The sequence below is a fragment of the Artemia sp. Qi Xiang Cuo genome, chromosome 13 (genome assembly GCF_049724085.1).
Source record: "Artemia sp. Qi Xiang Cuo chromosome 13, ASM4972408v1, whole genome shotgun sequence".
NCBI lineage: Eukaryota > Metazoa > Arthropoda > Branchiopoda > Anostraca > Artemiidae > Artemia > Artemia sp. Qi Xiang Cuo.
The window spans coordinates 11,944,634-11,960,076 of record NC_142806.1 but is presented as its reverse complement, the minus strand read 5'-3'; the positions used below and the strand labels follow the sequence as shown (position 1 = coordinate 11,960,076).

The 15,443-nt window shown below is 33.4% G+C and overlaps 1 protein-coding gene across 1 annotated transcript in view; it reads left to right on the top strand.

Moving 5' to 3' along the window:
- The window catches only part of LOC148944956 (uncharacterized), an 82,517-nt gene that overhangs the window by 54,459 nt on the left and 12,615 nt on the right, over nt 1-15,443 (top strand). Inside the window, exons 5-8 of the mRNA XM_089099250.1 lie at nt 3,366-3,489; nt 5,236-5,419; nt 10,073-10,245; nt 12,748-12,804. Coding sequence (XP_088955376.1) covers nt 3,366-3,489; nt 5,236-5,419; nt 10,073-10,245; nt 12,748-12,804 — 538 coding nt within the window. The remainder of the gene's footprint in view (nt 1-3,365; nt 3,490-5,235; nt 5,420-10,072; nt 10,246-12,747; nt 12,805-15,443) is intronic.

Sequence of the window (15,443 nt, the reverse complement as noted above, 5' to 3'; positions counted from 1 at the left end):
CTTCTGCTGCTTAATAGGTTTTTGGTCAGTTCAGCATCTCTATTAAGAGGATTATGCTCACCAGACATTTTAAACAATTATCGGGTGTAATGAAAGTTGTGTTATAGTCAGAAATATAACTGAAGTTTTAGGTAGACTTTGAATCACCACCAGGAGGACAAAGGTCACTAGTGATCATAAATTATTTCATATGCCAGAGATGTGGGTCTAATGAGAACCAATGCACAGTGCCTAATAGTCTCAGCCGTATCATGGTCACGAAATATGAAATTTTCCGTATATTTAGCATCTCTGTCAAAACAACAGTCATCATCCATCTTGAAGTTTCACCTGATGAAAATTCTGGTTTAATAAGAACAGTTGCATAGTTTCAGCTGTCTAATAATCCTAAAATCTTGAGTTTTTGTTAAATTTGGCATCTCTATCAGGAGGAGAACTGTCTTGAGAGATCCTGAACAACTTCTTCTGCATCAAATTCTGGACAAACGAGATCAAAACCATGTCTTGATGCAACCTATGCCAACTGCAAAATACTTGATAACTTCAATTCAAAATCAACGGACTTCAATTCAAACAACCACTACTGGTAGAGGGGTGTAAATATGAGGGGATCTTGCAAATTTACCTATCAATCAGAAGCTACTGTATGATAATGACGAAAATTTGTCTCTATAGATTTTGGTTCCTAAGTACAGGTGGTAAACCAAATCACTGAATCCATTTTTTTTCGAGAAACAATTATCTACTTAGTAATCTGCTAATTTCTAAGCCCAAATTTATCCGAATTTAGAATAGCAGCTAGATATCTCTAGTACCCAAGGAAAATGGCTTGATATTATCTGCCGATATAGAAGATACAGAAACCATGGATACTTTTTACCAAAAGCATCTGTAGAATTCTGATAAATTTACGTCTTTGGTTCTTAGAGATGGGGTCTGGAGATTGTATAATAACAAAGAGCTGTCCTCAAATATACTCCTTCTACATTCATTGTTTCTGCTTTCCTAGAGTGATGGTTGGATGCGACAATCACGCTGGTACCATGGATACACTATTTTACCATACACATGTTAGGGGTGTCCCTGTGGTGCATATATTCCCTATTAAACCGACACACTCAATCAATCGGCACAGCACACTTTCCTATCACTTGTTTACTTGTCAGAATACCTAGAAAGTGTTTTTTTTATGTGTGTTATAAGCAATTTTCTAAATGTGGTAATAGTTGGAATTTTATATCAAAACAGTGTTTGCCTGATCTTAAATCCCAGAATAAAATTCACTTCGTACAATTAAAAGACCTTCCTACGAATTCTCAGTTTGGTGAGACCTTCCTACGAATTCTCAGTTTGGTGGTATTCTAAGAACAATCAGAAATTGTCGTAAAACTGACCTGGAGAATACTTTGGAAGCTCCCACGTACATTGGATTTTAATTATACTGATTTTTTCAAACTCAGATTCAAATTTCGTCAGGTTTAAATCAAAATTAAGTCGTTTTGGAAGAGTCCAAAATCCCCTGGTTGAATTGCAGGTAGCCAAAAAATGTTTTCAAATTTTTGGGCATAGCAAACTATGATTCTTTTTAAGGACTGATGTACGATTCAAATGCATTTGAAAATTGTAGGCTTCGAAAAATCTATTATTAGTTGAAACAGCTGAAAAATCCAAAGGGCTACAAGTCTAAGTACAGTTTAAAACAGAAAAAAAGATAAGAACAAACAAATTAAAAGCAGCCATAGGAAAAGATCCAAAACAGATTTTTATAAGATAAATTTAACAAAAAATAATATACTCTTTACTAAAAATATGCGAATTTACACACCACTCGGTGAGTCACCTGATCCTGAAGGAAGTGAGTTCTATCAGCTAAGAAATTGAGTTATGAGATTATAAGCTACGAGATCAAGTTTTGAGATTATGAGTTAAGAGATCAGGTTATAAGATTACGAATTACGAGAAGAAGTTATGTGAGCAAAATAACTTAGTATCTAGTCTTTGGGGATGTGGAGCATTTGTATTGTGTAACATACCGCTCTCTGAAATACCACATTATTTCATATGGTGTTGTTACTGAATCTTTACATACAAATTCCTAGGCCTAGACCAAAGCAATATACCCTCTACCAACAATGTGCTAATCTATGCATCACTCTAAGAGTCCTAACATCTTGAGAGAATTGAATTCTGACCTACGAGATCGAGTTTTAAAATGTTGAGACACGAATTCGTGTTTTGAGATTATCACTTACGGTTTTCGATTTTGAAATTATGAGCTATGAGATCAAGTTTTGAGATTACGAACTTGGTGAGATTGTTATATGAGCGTGATCTATTTAATAGTTAGAGTTTTGGGGATTTAGAGTTTTTGTGTCTAGTAAAATACCGCTTTTTTAAATACCACATCACAAAAAAAGTGCTGCAACTATATTTTTAACTAGAAATCCCTAAATCCAAACAAAAAAAACTCTATCAGCAATATGGTAATTTAGATATTACTCTGCGAGTCCTAAGGTCTTGAAGGAGTTGAGTTATGAGTGCTAGGAGATTGAGTTTATTATATTAAAAACTACAAGATTGAACTATGCGAGAATGAGATATCTAAATTTTTTAGCTTTGGAGATCCTAAGCTTTTGTGTTGTATAGCAAAACGCTTTTTGAATTAACACACCACTACATGGCTATACAGCTAGATTTTTGAATAAAAATCTCTTAATCTGAACCGAAATAATAAAATTTTTACCAACAGTATGCTAATTTAGACATTATTATGAGAGTCTTAAGATCTTGAAGGAATTGAGTTATGAAAGTTACGAGATAGAATTATGAGATGGAGTTTGGAGATTATGAGGTAGGACATCAAAGTAAGAGACTACAAATTAAGAAAGCAAGTTTTGTGAGCATGAGCTATTTAATATTTATAGTGTTAAAGATTTTTTTGTTGTATAGCGTACCTCTTTTGAAATATCCTATTATTATAAGGTGCTGCAACTAAATCTTTAAATACAAATACCTAAATATAAACCGAAAAATTAATCTCTCAACTCCTAATATACTAATATAGACATCACTCTAAGAATTATAAAAAATTGAAAGACTTGATTTATGACATATGAGCTATAAGATCAAGTTTCGAAATTGTGAGTTACAAGGATGATTTATGAGATCATGATTTATTTGATACTTGGAGCTTTGCAGATTTGGAACTTCTGTCCTGTGTAACACACTGATTTTTTAAATACCGTGTATGAAGTTTTTATGAAGAGCTGCAACTAAATTCTTATTATTTCAAGATTTTTGAATACGGTTTAGGTGTAAAGACAGCTTTATCAGATATTTTATTATAAAAGACGTTTACTTTTCAGCCAACAGACAGCTATGGAGTCGCATGCGACACCACTAAAAGCCCGTTCATAAACAGTTGTGGCTACAATGGTGCTTATGAAATGCTGAATTACTTATACGGTGGGAATCTTGTTAGGCCATCTGGTAAGAATTAACTCTTCTTTTTTAATTACTTTTTTAATTACATTTTAAATTACATTTCAATTTATTATGATTACTTCCTTCTTTTTAATTAAATTTTAATTACATTTTTTTAATTACTAATATCATTATTTTATGAATGTAAATTGAATGATCACAGATCTTCAATCATTCTTCAGATTTGAGATACCATCTAAATTTTAACTTTTATGTAGCAGATTCTTTTTTATATGTTTAATTCAAATGAAAGGATAATCGGTACTTGTTCCTTTTATTTGGTAAGTACATTTTTCATAACAGAGTATAACAGGCTCGTCAAGATTTTTTTTATACATATTCAGATAAAAGTTGAGGTTTTTTCAGTTTATGCCCGGAATCCTTTATCAACGTGGAAAAAATAAAGAAGAAACGGTTTTTGGACGTGGAACTATAATGCCCTCAATCTTATTAGCATGTTCACAGTTTTTATTTCTCAGTGTCGACTAAATTAAATAAAAATGTTATCTGTTTTCTACATTAGATTCATTTCAATTTCAAACTGCAGACCACCCGTGTCTTATTATTCGTTTTTGACTTATATATAGTTGTTGATTATTTTGTGGTGTCGGTGTTCTATTAATCGAAATGTCTTTTTTTTTCTCCATTTTTTTAATGTTTCGTCTTTTTTATGTTGATGGTCATAATAAATATATTAAACTGGTATGCACAACCAATGTGCAACTGATATAACTCAAAAACTTAAATTAGATTTAACTTTTTATAAAGAAAAATACAGAAAAACTAGACCAATAAACTGTATAACATTTAAACAATGATCCAGTGAATTTATAGCGTACTGTAAGGGTCTACTTTAAATACTCTTTTGAAGTAAAATGTTTAGTAATAAAATATATAATAAAACTTCTAATGATTGGAATTTTTGAGGGTATCAAATTAGTAATAAAATTACATTACAGTAAAAATTCGTTTTTATAATATAAACTCGACTAAAAATAATAGTTTTGCAAAAATATTAATGTCAGAAAGTAGAATTTCTAAAAGTTGAGCAGTAATTAATTTTTCTAATTATATAGTGAAAACAATGTAAAATATATATTTTGTTTTCAGTAAATGGGAAATAAAGCACTACCGTTTTGGATTATTTGAGGTTTTGAGGTTTTTAACTTCAGTCATATTCGGTATTTAATCCTGCTTTTCTATAGAATTTTGTTTACAAGCATTTGAGTTTTACAGATGGTAAAGTGATGTGACGGCAACCTCTTTAGAAAACTCAAAAATTAGAATTCTTGGAGCCATGCAAGGCTGATTTTCTGACTGAATATAAGCAAAAAATTCCAAAGCGTTTATTGTATTTTGTTGAAATTCTAACAAGGGCTAGATAAAATAGTAAGAGCAAAAAGATAAGCAACTGTTGGATTGAAAAGCCCAAATCATCTATTATTTATTGCCTTAAGTATCTTCATTATTTGCTAATAGTCGTTTATTATTAATAACAATTGTTATTTGTATTTAATTTATTTATTTAGTTGATTGTTTTTATTAATAAAAAATAGTTTGAAACTTAAAATAAGATAAGATATAATTAATATATGGGGCTATATTATAATATTCGTTTTGTGCATTTTCTTTAGTTTGGTATTATAAAGATGATGCTAAAAGCAAACTGTGTTTCTTTTCATAAATCTGGGATGGACCAAGAAGGGCTATTTTTGTGTTGAAACACCCCTAACTAACTTTTTTTTGTCATAGGAGCTCCTGGTTCTTCCCCTTTGGCAGGGACATTTTACGAGTTTGATCAAACACAATTCATTTCTGGTGTAGCTTCTTCTAGCGATATGGATACCATTGCATATGCATACATTCCATCTGCTTGTTTAGATGACGGTTCAGTCTGTAAGCTGCACGTGTCTCTTCATGGGTGTCTTCAAGGAAGGTGGGTTGTTTTAGAGGTCAAATAAAGCTCACTGTGTGCTGACACGGATATTTTTTACGTTGTATATCTGCTTTTTGTTGCAGAAGTTGCAGAAATTTTAAGCTTTGAGCCAGTAAAAAGATAAGAAAGCTTTGAGCTGCAGAAGTTTCAGAAATTCTAAGCCAGTAAAAAGATAAGAAAGCAGAAGAGTTGCAGAAGTTTCTTTACACGTACTCTTTCTAGTTTTGTTTATTACACTTAACTGTATCACACTATGCCTATTACTCTGGTCTCCGTAAGGTTTGTACAGTATGTAACCTTGTCTCTGAAGAGTGGATTACTTTGAGAGTACCAATCAAAAATTACTTTATATCTGTAACTTTGTGACAGATTGGCAATACAAAACACAAGTAAAAAAAGACAATTCTTTTGGATTTTGTTTCTGCTTGCTAAATGCCTATTCACTTCGTTGAAAATTTTAGATTGTAATCACCTTTCTGATTGGTAATTACATTCACCAATCAAAGATCGTTGTACATTCTTAAGTTGCTTTTGCTACAAGATGGCAATATAAAAACACAATTAAATAATGAAAATGATGATTCTTTTGGATTTTGTGGCCATCATTTAAAGACCGATTCATTGCATTTAAGATAAAAGAATATTTTTGCGTAACCAACTAAAATTGTTCTATATTTCTCCATTCAGTAGCTTATGTTATAGAATGACAAAGTAAAACCACAACCAAAAGGGAAAAAGAAACTTTTTTTGTGTTTCCTTTCTACCCAGTGAAAACCTAGTCACATCATGAAACATAGTGGAGTATAATCATAATAGAGTCTTTCAGCACTTCCAACCTAGAGCAGGTGTGTCACTAGCATTTTACCTTTCGGGGGGGTGGGGGAGTACGTCCAAAATGTTCCGACGAATTCGGGTAGGTGCACACGACAACAAACATTTCTTACTTAATTTATTTTCATGTGTTAAAATAATGTTTATTAGTAGCAAAAAATTGTCATACATTGTAGAAAAAAACTCAGGTATAAAAGCAAAATCAAGACAAAGAAATTTTAAGGAAACTTTAAGGAAAACTCAAAAAATTTTTTTTTATTTTTCTACAAGTAGGTTAAGGTGAATTTTTTCCTGTTGTTTTTTTTCTGACATTATGACCATGAGATCACCTACGGCCAATGTCACTGGAGTAGTTTTCGCAAAAGTGAATGTTCTGTAAACTAAAGGTATTCCTCGTCTGTTCTTTTTCACTAGAGAGAAAAACTCGCCGAATTCAATGATTGTTCCTGGGCTTTTGCAAATCTCTGCGAAAAGAACTATAATGATCCCTATGTGGGATAGGCATCTGAAGCATTGAATATTTCTTCCTAACTTTTTGGAAATGTGAGCTTGTGTGCCCTCGAAGCGTCCACTCATGTTACTCGGAAAATTGTAGCATTGAAACGCCTGTTTTTCTTCATTGGTACGAGCCTTCCACAAAAATCGTAGAATTTCTTCGGCAATATCGGCTCCTTTCTTCGACTCATAATCCACAATGATGATTAAACGCTCTTTAGCGGCCCCCTCTCTATCAATGTACCGTATATCTAAAGCTAAGAACTCTTCATGGCTGATAGTGGGTGTTCCGTTTGCAAAGATGCCAAAGAAGTCTGCTTCATTAACTTCTGCTGTGATTTTTTTAACTGGCTTTGTTCCAACAACCGTAATTAACTAATTTTGCTACTACCCTTATGCCTACCCTTAGGACAACCTGACCCCAGGTTCTTGGGTCGGTAGTGAGTAAAATGTATTGTCCTTGTGTGTGTTAATAAATTACTATTACTATTACCAACAGATAGCTGGTGACATTCGGCTTCTTTTGGTTTTTCATCTAATGGCCCATTTTGATGTTGTGTCTCGAAAGCAAATTGGCTAGCTCAACATGATTTTCCGCGTCATGATCCTTCCCGTGAAATGCCAGCCCTTGTCTACCTAGAGTGGTGGTAACATTTAGCAACATATATATAATGCGACGCCCTCTTTCCTTTTTTCTGACTCTATATCTTTCATCAGTTTCTGCTTGTTAACTAAACTTGGCAATGATTTATCTCTCTCTGTAAAACAAGTAAGATCGCCTACAGAATCCATGAGACCATTTTGTTGGAAGTGAGTAACGATCATTCCAGGCACGGCGCCGTTGCTTCGGCGCCGTGTTTTGTATCAGTTTTTAGTCCCTGTTATAAGTGAAGAATCTTTGTTTCTGTATTCGCGGCCAGGTCCAATACCTGGTCATTGTACGCGGCCAGGTCATTGTACCAGTTTCTAACAAACTGCAACTGGCGTTTGTAACTTTGGGATTAGATTTTCTCGTTTATTGGAAAATAGATTTTTGGATAAAATTGTCCTAGTTTGATAAGCTTCAGCTTTTCTGAGTCTGAAAGTTTTTTCTTGATCCCGAGATTGTGCTCGACTCTTACGATTCCAGCTTGCTGTAAACTTTCGGCATCAGATTCTACTCCTTCCATTCTTGAAACTTTCTGAGAAACGAATTTCGCTGACTGTCTAATAAGCCTAGTTCAATATTCGCTGATTGATCGTCCTATGTCTTGCGCTTGTATTACAGCGTCTAATTCGTTAGTGACGGAATCGAACTTAACTTCAAGTGTCAGTTTTTTTTAGTGCCACGGTACAGTCAATAATACAAGAAAGAAGAACGAAGGCAGCACTGATTCCTACCGTGTCTTCGTGATCAATTTCGGAACAGCGAACTTCTTCCAACGTTTTTTCTTTCACCAGATTCCACAGCGTCATACCTGAGGGGATAAGTAACTACGGTTTTTTCAGCCGCATATTTTTCTATTCAGACTACGATATGTGTCAAGGATGGACCAGGACGAACTTTCTCAAGAGATGTCTGAAATATTGCTTCGATTTTACCACAGTTGTTTGTCTGTTTTTATTTCACTCATTCAAAATATTGAAAAGCTTGATACAAATTACAAAATGTTATAAGAAAACCTGGCCATAACGTACTAAACTTGAAAGGTAATTTCAAAACTATATTGTTCTGTGCTTCTTGCAGACAATTTGGGACGCTTTAGTTCAGTTCAGTTCCATTTTAAAGTATGCCTCGAAAGAAAAGAAATTAAGAACCCCAAAAGTGTGGAGTATGCTTGAACTTGTAGAGATCTGCTGCATAGTAATGCCCCTATTTTTGTATATATATATATATATATATATATATATATATATATATATATATATATATATATATATATATATATATATATATATATATATATATATATATATATATATATATATATATATATATATATATATATATATATATATATATATATATATATATATATATATATATTTATATATATATACACACATAAATGTATATATATATATATTTATATATATATATACACACATATATATATATATATATATATATATATATATATATATATATATATATATATATATATATATATATATATATATATATATATATATATATATATATATATATATATATATATATATATATATATATATATATATATATATATATATATATATATATATATATATATATATATATATATATATATATATATATATATATATATATTTATTTTGAATCCATTCATGACCATTTCAAAGACTCTAGTTATGTATAAGTAGCTTTCACAATTGGTGCATCGTGTATCGCCTTGTAGATCATCAAGCTAGAACTTCAAGCACTTCAGCCGTATTCTTCATGTCGTCACTGTAGGCTAGTTTGAACTCTTGATTCTTGTTGAACTCCGTTGGACATATGGAATTAGAGTGTAAACGTGGAGATCGTTTACACTGTATTAAATGGACATCTAAATTAGAGTGGAAATTTTGGCGTAGGTTTCCTGTGATTCTGTAATGAAGGAGTTATGTTACGGACCATTTCTCCAAATAAGGTAAAACGCTTGTTTAAAATCACTAAAGAGCTAGTACAGGCTGTGGATGCATTCCAGATGTTTTTCCAAAATCTGGCACTGTGAAATGTTGGTCAATAGTTGATCTTGTGGGAATGGGAACTGGCCTGGTATTCTTCGAAGGCTCAGGACGACACAGCTCTGATTCACCGGAATATAGTAATGATCAGGATTTTTGCAGTATCGCTTGGTAGGCTTATAGGGACAATAATTGGAGCATATCACCCTTGAGCACATTTCTTGTAGTGAAACAATTGTGACTTGGTGCCGTAAAGTCGGGAAATGTCCTTTTTGCTAGGTAGAGGATACAATCTTGTGAAGATAGTAGTACTTGAATTTTTAGTGTGGGTAACTTGAAAGTTGAGGAGGGTAAAGAAGTGTCCACTACCACAAGGCAGCAGATAAAATCTGTTAGCCGTGGTACTAGAATCTTGAGTTCGGGTGATTTTAAAAGGTACTCGTTTAAGGAGTATATGGAACTGCTAAGAGTTGGGGCTAAATTTATCCTTCTGACAACATGTGTAATTAACGCTGTTTAAAACTATCGAATTTATTTTTTAAAGATATTTCAACCAGATGAAGAAATTTCATCGATAGACGATAGCGAAAAAAGCCACATTTACGGCTTATATTAGATATTTTAGTTTTCAAGGCACAGATGCAATACTGTTGTGGTTTATATTTCTATTTTTTTCAGGAAATGGCTCGATGATGAATATGCAAAAATGACTGGCTATAATGAAGTGGCAGAACTTAATAACATAATTGTAATTTACCCACAAGCAACGTCAAACTTCTTGGATTCGAATCCCAACGGATGCTGGGATTGGTGGGGATACCTAGACAGTCTTTTCGGAACTTCAGAATACAGTAAGATACAAATTATAGGCCTTACTTTGTTTAAATGATGCTAGTGAATCATTGTGGGGGAGCTAACCCCTTTCTATTCCAGATAACCTAAAATACTATAAGACTTGTGCTTAAAAAGGTTCCTTTATTGCTGAGAAACGGGAATTCCCCCAGAATTATTTCTTCCCCTTGACACCAGAGCTCATCCTGGTTGCCTGCCATATTTTGTTTATGAATTTCCGATACTGAACTTTCTATAACGTTTCACCTTTTCTCTATTTGTATTGCTCTGTCTTTTTTCTTTTTTATCTTAACAAAAGACATATGTAACTCTTTTTCAGTTTTTAGTCTGTAAAATATTTTTTTTTAACCCAGATTAAGGCCTTTAGGGCTATCAGAATAGACTTAGAAACCTTCGGCAGTTCTTTAGGAGTGGATAAAAATAAGCTTTGAACAGGGTGAGATAGAGAAAGAATTTATGTAAGAGTGTCTGTCAGAGGTAGCATAACTGGGCGGTCAGGAAGAATTGGGAGCCGTTCCGGATTGTATGCGTAAAAGGAGTTGGGTGAATTTTGGTTGTGTGATCAAGCAGTATTAGCATAATTATTTTGTAGTGCATCTGGACTTTAAGGAATCCAAGGTGTGAAAATAGATTCTAAGAATATTGCAAAGAAAACTTGAATATGGTTTAAATGGGAATGAAGAGTGAATAATGGCAGTGAAAATACCAATAAAGGGGATAGCTTTACTTACCTAGGTAGCATTATTAGCCAGAAGAATGTTAAATACAGTGAAAATGAAAACCAATGCACAGGGTGCTGGGCCTAGTCCTATTATTTAGCTATTTAATGAATTCTTTATACCCCAATTTGTCTTCTTGGTCCTTATTCCAGACCAATTATAATTCCCTATTCTCACGTATTACACAACAGCACTAGAACTGAAATCCTCTCTGTGAGGGCAGGGGTTCGAGTGCTCTGGTTGCTGACTATTTAGTTTGGAAGAGGGGTCAGTGGTGTGTCTTTGTAAGCTCAACTGGAGTCGACCCAGCTCTAATTGAGTATCTGAAGAAATCAGAATCAGAATCATTTTAATGAAAACAGCTGTCATAGACACATTAAAAAATGCACTAAAAGGCGCTGTCTTTTACATGAAAACTTTTTTACATGAAAACACTTCTCTACATTTTATTAAAAGCACTTGTAAAAAAAGGAACAAAGGAGTTACTAAGTCTGTTTGTGCGGCACGAGACGGGCATAAGTTTGCTTTTGCTTCTGGTATTTGCGCGGACAGGCATTTTAGGTGGTAATATTGTCCTATGCACAGGACTAGACAATAAAAACTGGCCAAAACGAATCATCAGCTAAAAACGGCGATCGCGAAGGCTTGGTATTTCAAGTGACTTCAGAGCGGAGCTGTAATCTACATATTTGTCGCAAAGAATGATCTTTACAGCTCGTTTCTGGATCCCCTCCAAATCATCACTTAAGTAATCTTTGTGATGAATTTGTGGGCCCCAAACGGGACACGCATATTCAGGGATGGGTCGAATAAAAGTGAGGTACGCTGTTTTCAGCTGATACACTGGAAAACCTAGGCGGCGCATCGCCACCAGTGTCCGCGTAGCATAATGTCCCTTCTTAACCAGCTCTTGTACATGAATAGAGAACGAACAGTCCACACTAAAAGTGACGCCCAAGATAGTCTCACACAAAGCAGAAGGGAACAAAGTCGCGGGGTAGGTAAAATCGCGTTTAAGTGGGTTGAACCTCAAAACCTTTGATTTATTCTCATTAATTTGAAGACTGTTCGCAGTACACTGTGATTTAAACTGATCGAACAAATTTGAGTCGAACTGGGCTACAGCTTGCGAATCCTTTACGTGGTATTTAAGAAGCACAGACAAATCATCGACGAACTTAAAACGATCGTCAAAGTCAGAAAGTACATAGTTGATAACAGCCAGGAAAAGAAGAGCTGCTAATTTGGTACCTTGTGGGGCGCCACATGTAATTTCCACCCATTCCGATTCAATATCACCGGGAAAAAGGGCTTACACTTTTTGATACCTGTGACGTAAGAAATCAACTACTAATTGGAGGATGTGCTTACGGGCACCCATTGACTTGAGATTCTGGGCGGCAAGAGGGTGCTTAATCAATCTGGGGAAGGTAAACAGGAAATGTGTTCGAAAGCACAGGATGGCTACTCCCACCCCATCATTACACTTCCTGGTTGAAGGGCCATTAAACGGATATCAGCACGATCGGTAGGGACTTTAAAGTTCAATGCCGTATTCTTTACGTTTCAGTTTTTCATTTGTCTTTGTAGTGTTTGTCGATTTCTTCTTTGAATATTCTGAATGAATCCAGGATAGAATATTCTATTATTCTGTCGATATCTCCCAAACCAATTGATACTGATAAGTGATGGCTCTTTGTGCTTTTATTTAATTAAAAGTATTTCTTATATCTTCATGCTATCTATACCAAATTTTGTTTTAAACTTGAGCTTTTTTTTCAGCTTTGAAGTCTGGACCCCAAATGGCTGCAATCTACAAAATGGTTACACATATGAACAGTAAGTACGAACAATAGTAAAAGCATTACCCATATAAAAACTTTTTGTAACCATGTAGGCCTATCTCAATAATAGTAAAGAGAAAATTGATGCAAATTTATTTTACATTCCTCAAACCCCTTTATAAAAAAGAATTTTTTTAAAACTTAAAAATACGCAACTATTTTTGTTATAAATTAAAAATATACAATCAATTTTGCTTTGAATTAAGGTGCGGATCAAAGATGTTCTGAATTAAACAAAATAAAACGAGTTACGTTTCCGATCTTTTGTGCAATGCTGCTGAAGTTTATTCTCTTGGCACGCGGAAGAGGCACCTTTCTTTTCATGAAAATTGGTAGAATAGGCAAATTGCGCCCCAGTAATAAATTTATGTATGATAGAACTAAATGCAAGAGTTAAATTATAGTCCCAACTAAAGATAAAAACAAAATTACACACGACCACAGTGTCACTAATGTATTTCCGCGTAATTCGGAGAGCTGTACTATCTTCAACATTAAAGTAAGAGAGCCAATTAGGTTTAAACTTTCCACCCGAAATTTTTAATTAGAGAAGATTGAGGCTTGGACCAACAGTATATATATGCATTATGTGGGGATTTAGTATTACTAGATAATACTTAAAAATAAATTAACGCTGATAAAGGTTTTTCGAACCAAGTTTCACCGTTTCAACCCTCTTCTTACATAGTACAAGTTTTGCTTTAAAATGAATGGAAAACTCAGAAGAGTCATGTATATATGCATTATGTGGGGATTTAGTATTACTAGATAATACTTAAAAATAAATTAACGCTGATAAAGGCTTTTCGAACCAAGTTTCACCGTTTCAACCCTCTTCTTACATAGTACAAGTTTTGCTTTAAAATGAATGGAAAACTCAGAAGAGTCATGTATATATGCATTATGTGGGGATTTAGTATTACTAGATAATACTTAAAAATAAATTAACGCTGATAAAGGTTTTTCGAACCAAGTTTCACCGTTTCAACCCTCTTCTTACATAGTACAAGTTTTGCTTTAAAATGAATGGAAAACTCAGAAGAGTCATGTATATATGCATTATGTGGGGATTTAGTATTACTAGATAATACTTAAAAATAAATTAACGCTGATAAAGGTTTTTCGAACCAAGTTTCACCGTTTCAACCCTCTTCTTACATAGTACAAGTTTTGCTTTAAAATGAATGGAAAACTCAGAAGAGTCATGTATATATGCATTATGTGGGGATTTAGTATTACTAGATAATACTTAAAAAATAAATTAACGCTGATAAAGGCTTTTCGAACCAAGTTTCACCGTTTCAACCCTCTTCTTACATAGTACAAGTTTTGCTTTAAAATGAATGGAAAACTCAGAAGAGTCATGTATATATGCATTATGTGGGGATTTAGTATTACTAGATAATACTTAAAAATAAATTAACGCTGATAAAGGTTTTTCGAACCAAGTTTCACCGTTTCAACCCTCTTCTTACATAGTACAAGTTTTGCTTTAAAATGAATGGAAAACTCAGAAGAGTCATGTATATATGCATTATGGGATTTAGTATTACTAGATAATACTTAAAAATAAATTAACGCTGATAAAGGTTTTTCGAACAAGTTTCACCGTTTCAACCCTCTTCTTACATAGTACAAGTTTTGCTTTAAAATGAATGGAAAACTCAGAAGAGTCGTGTACATATGCATTATGTAGGGATTTAGTATTACTAGATAATACTTAAAAATAAATTAACGCTGATAAAGGTTTTTCGAACCAAGTTTCACCGTTTCAACCCTCTTCTTACATAGTACAAGTTTTGCTTTAAAATGAATGGAAAACTCAGAAGAGTCATGTATATATGCATTATGTGGGAGTTTAGCATTACTAGATAATACTTAAAAATAAATTAACGCTGATAAAGGCTTTTCGAACCAAGTTTCACCGTTTCAACCCTCTTCTTACATAGTACAAGTTTTGCTTTAAAATGAATGGAAAACTCAGAAGAGTCATGTATATATGCATTATGTGGGGATTTAGTATTACTAGATAATACTTAAAGAAATAAATTAACGCTGATAAAGGCTTTTCGAACCAAGTTTCACCGTTTCAACCCTCTTCTTACATAGTACAAGTTTTGCTTAAAAATGAATGGAAAACTCAGAAGAGTCATGTATATATGCATTATGTGGGGATTTAGTATTACTAGATAATACTTAAAAATAAATTAACGCTGATAAAGGTTTTTCGAACCAAGTTTCACCGTTTCAACCCTCTTCTTACATAGTACAAGTTTTGCTTTAAAATGAATGGAAAACTCAGAAGAGTCATGTATATATGCATTATGTGGGGATTTAGTATTACTAGATAATACTTAAAATAAATTAACGCTGATAAAGGCTTTTCGAACCAAGTTTCACCGTTTCAACCCTCTTCTTACATAGTACAAGTTTTGCTTTAAAATGAATGGAAAACTCAGAAGAGTCATGTATATATGCATTATGTGGGGATTTAGTATTACTAGATAATACTTAAAAATAAATTAACGCTGATAAAGGTTTTTCGAACCAAGTTTCACCGTTTCAACCCTCTCCTTACATAGTACAAGTTTTGCTTTAAAATGAATGGAAAACTCAGAAGAGTCATGTATATAT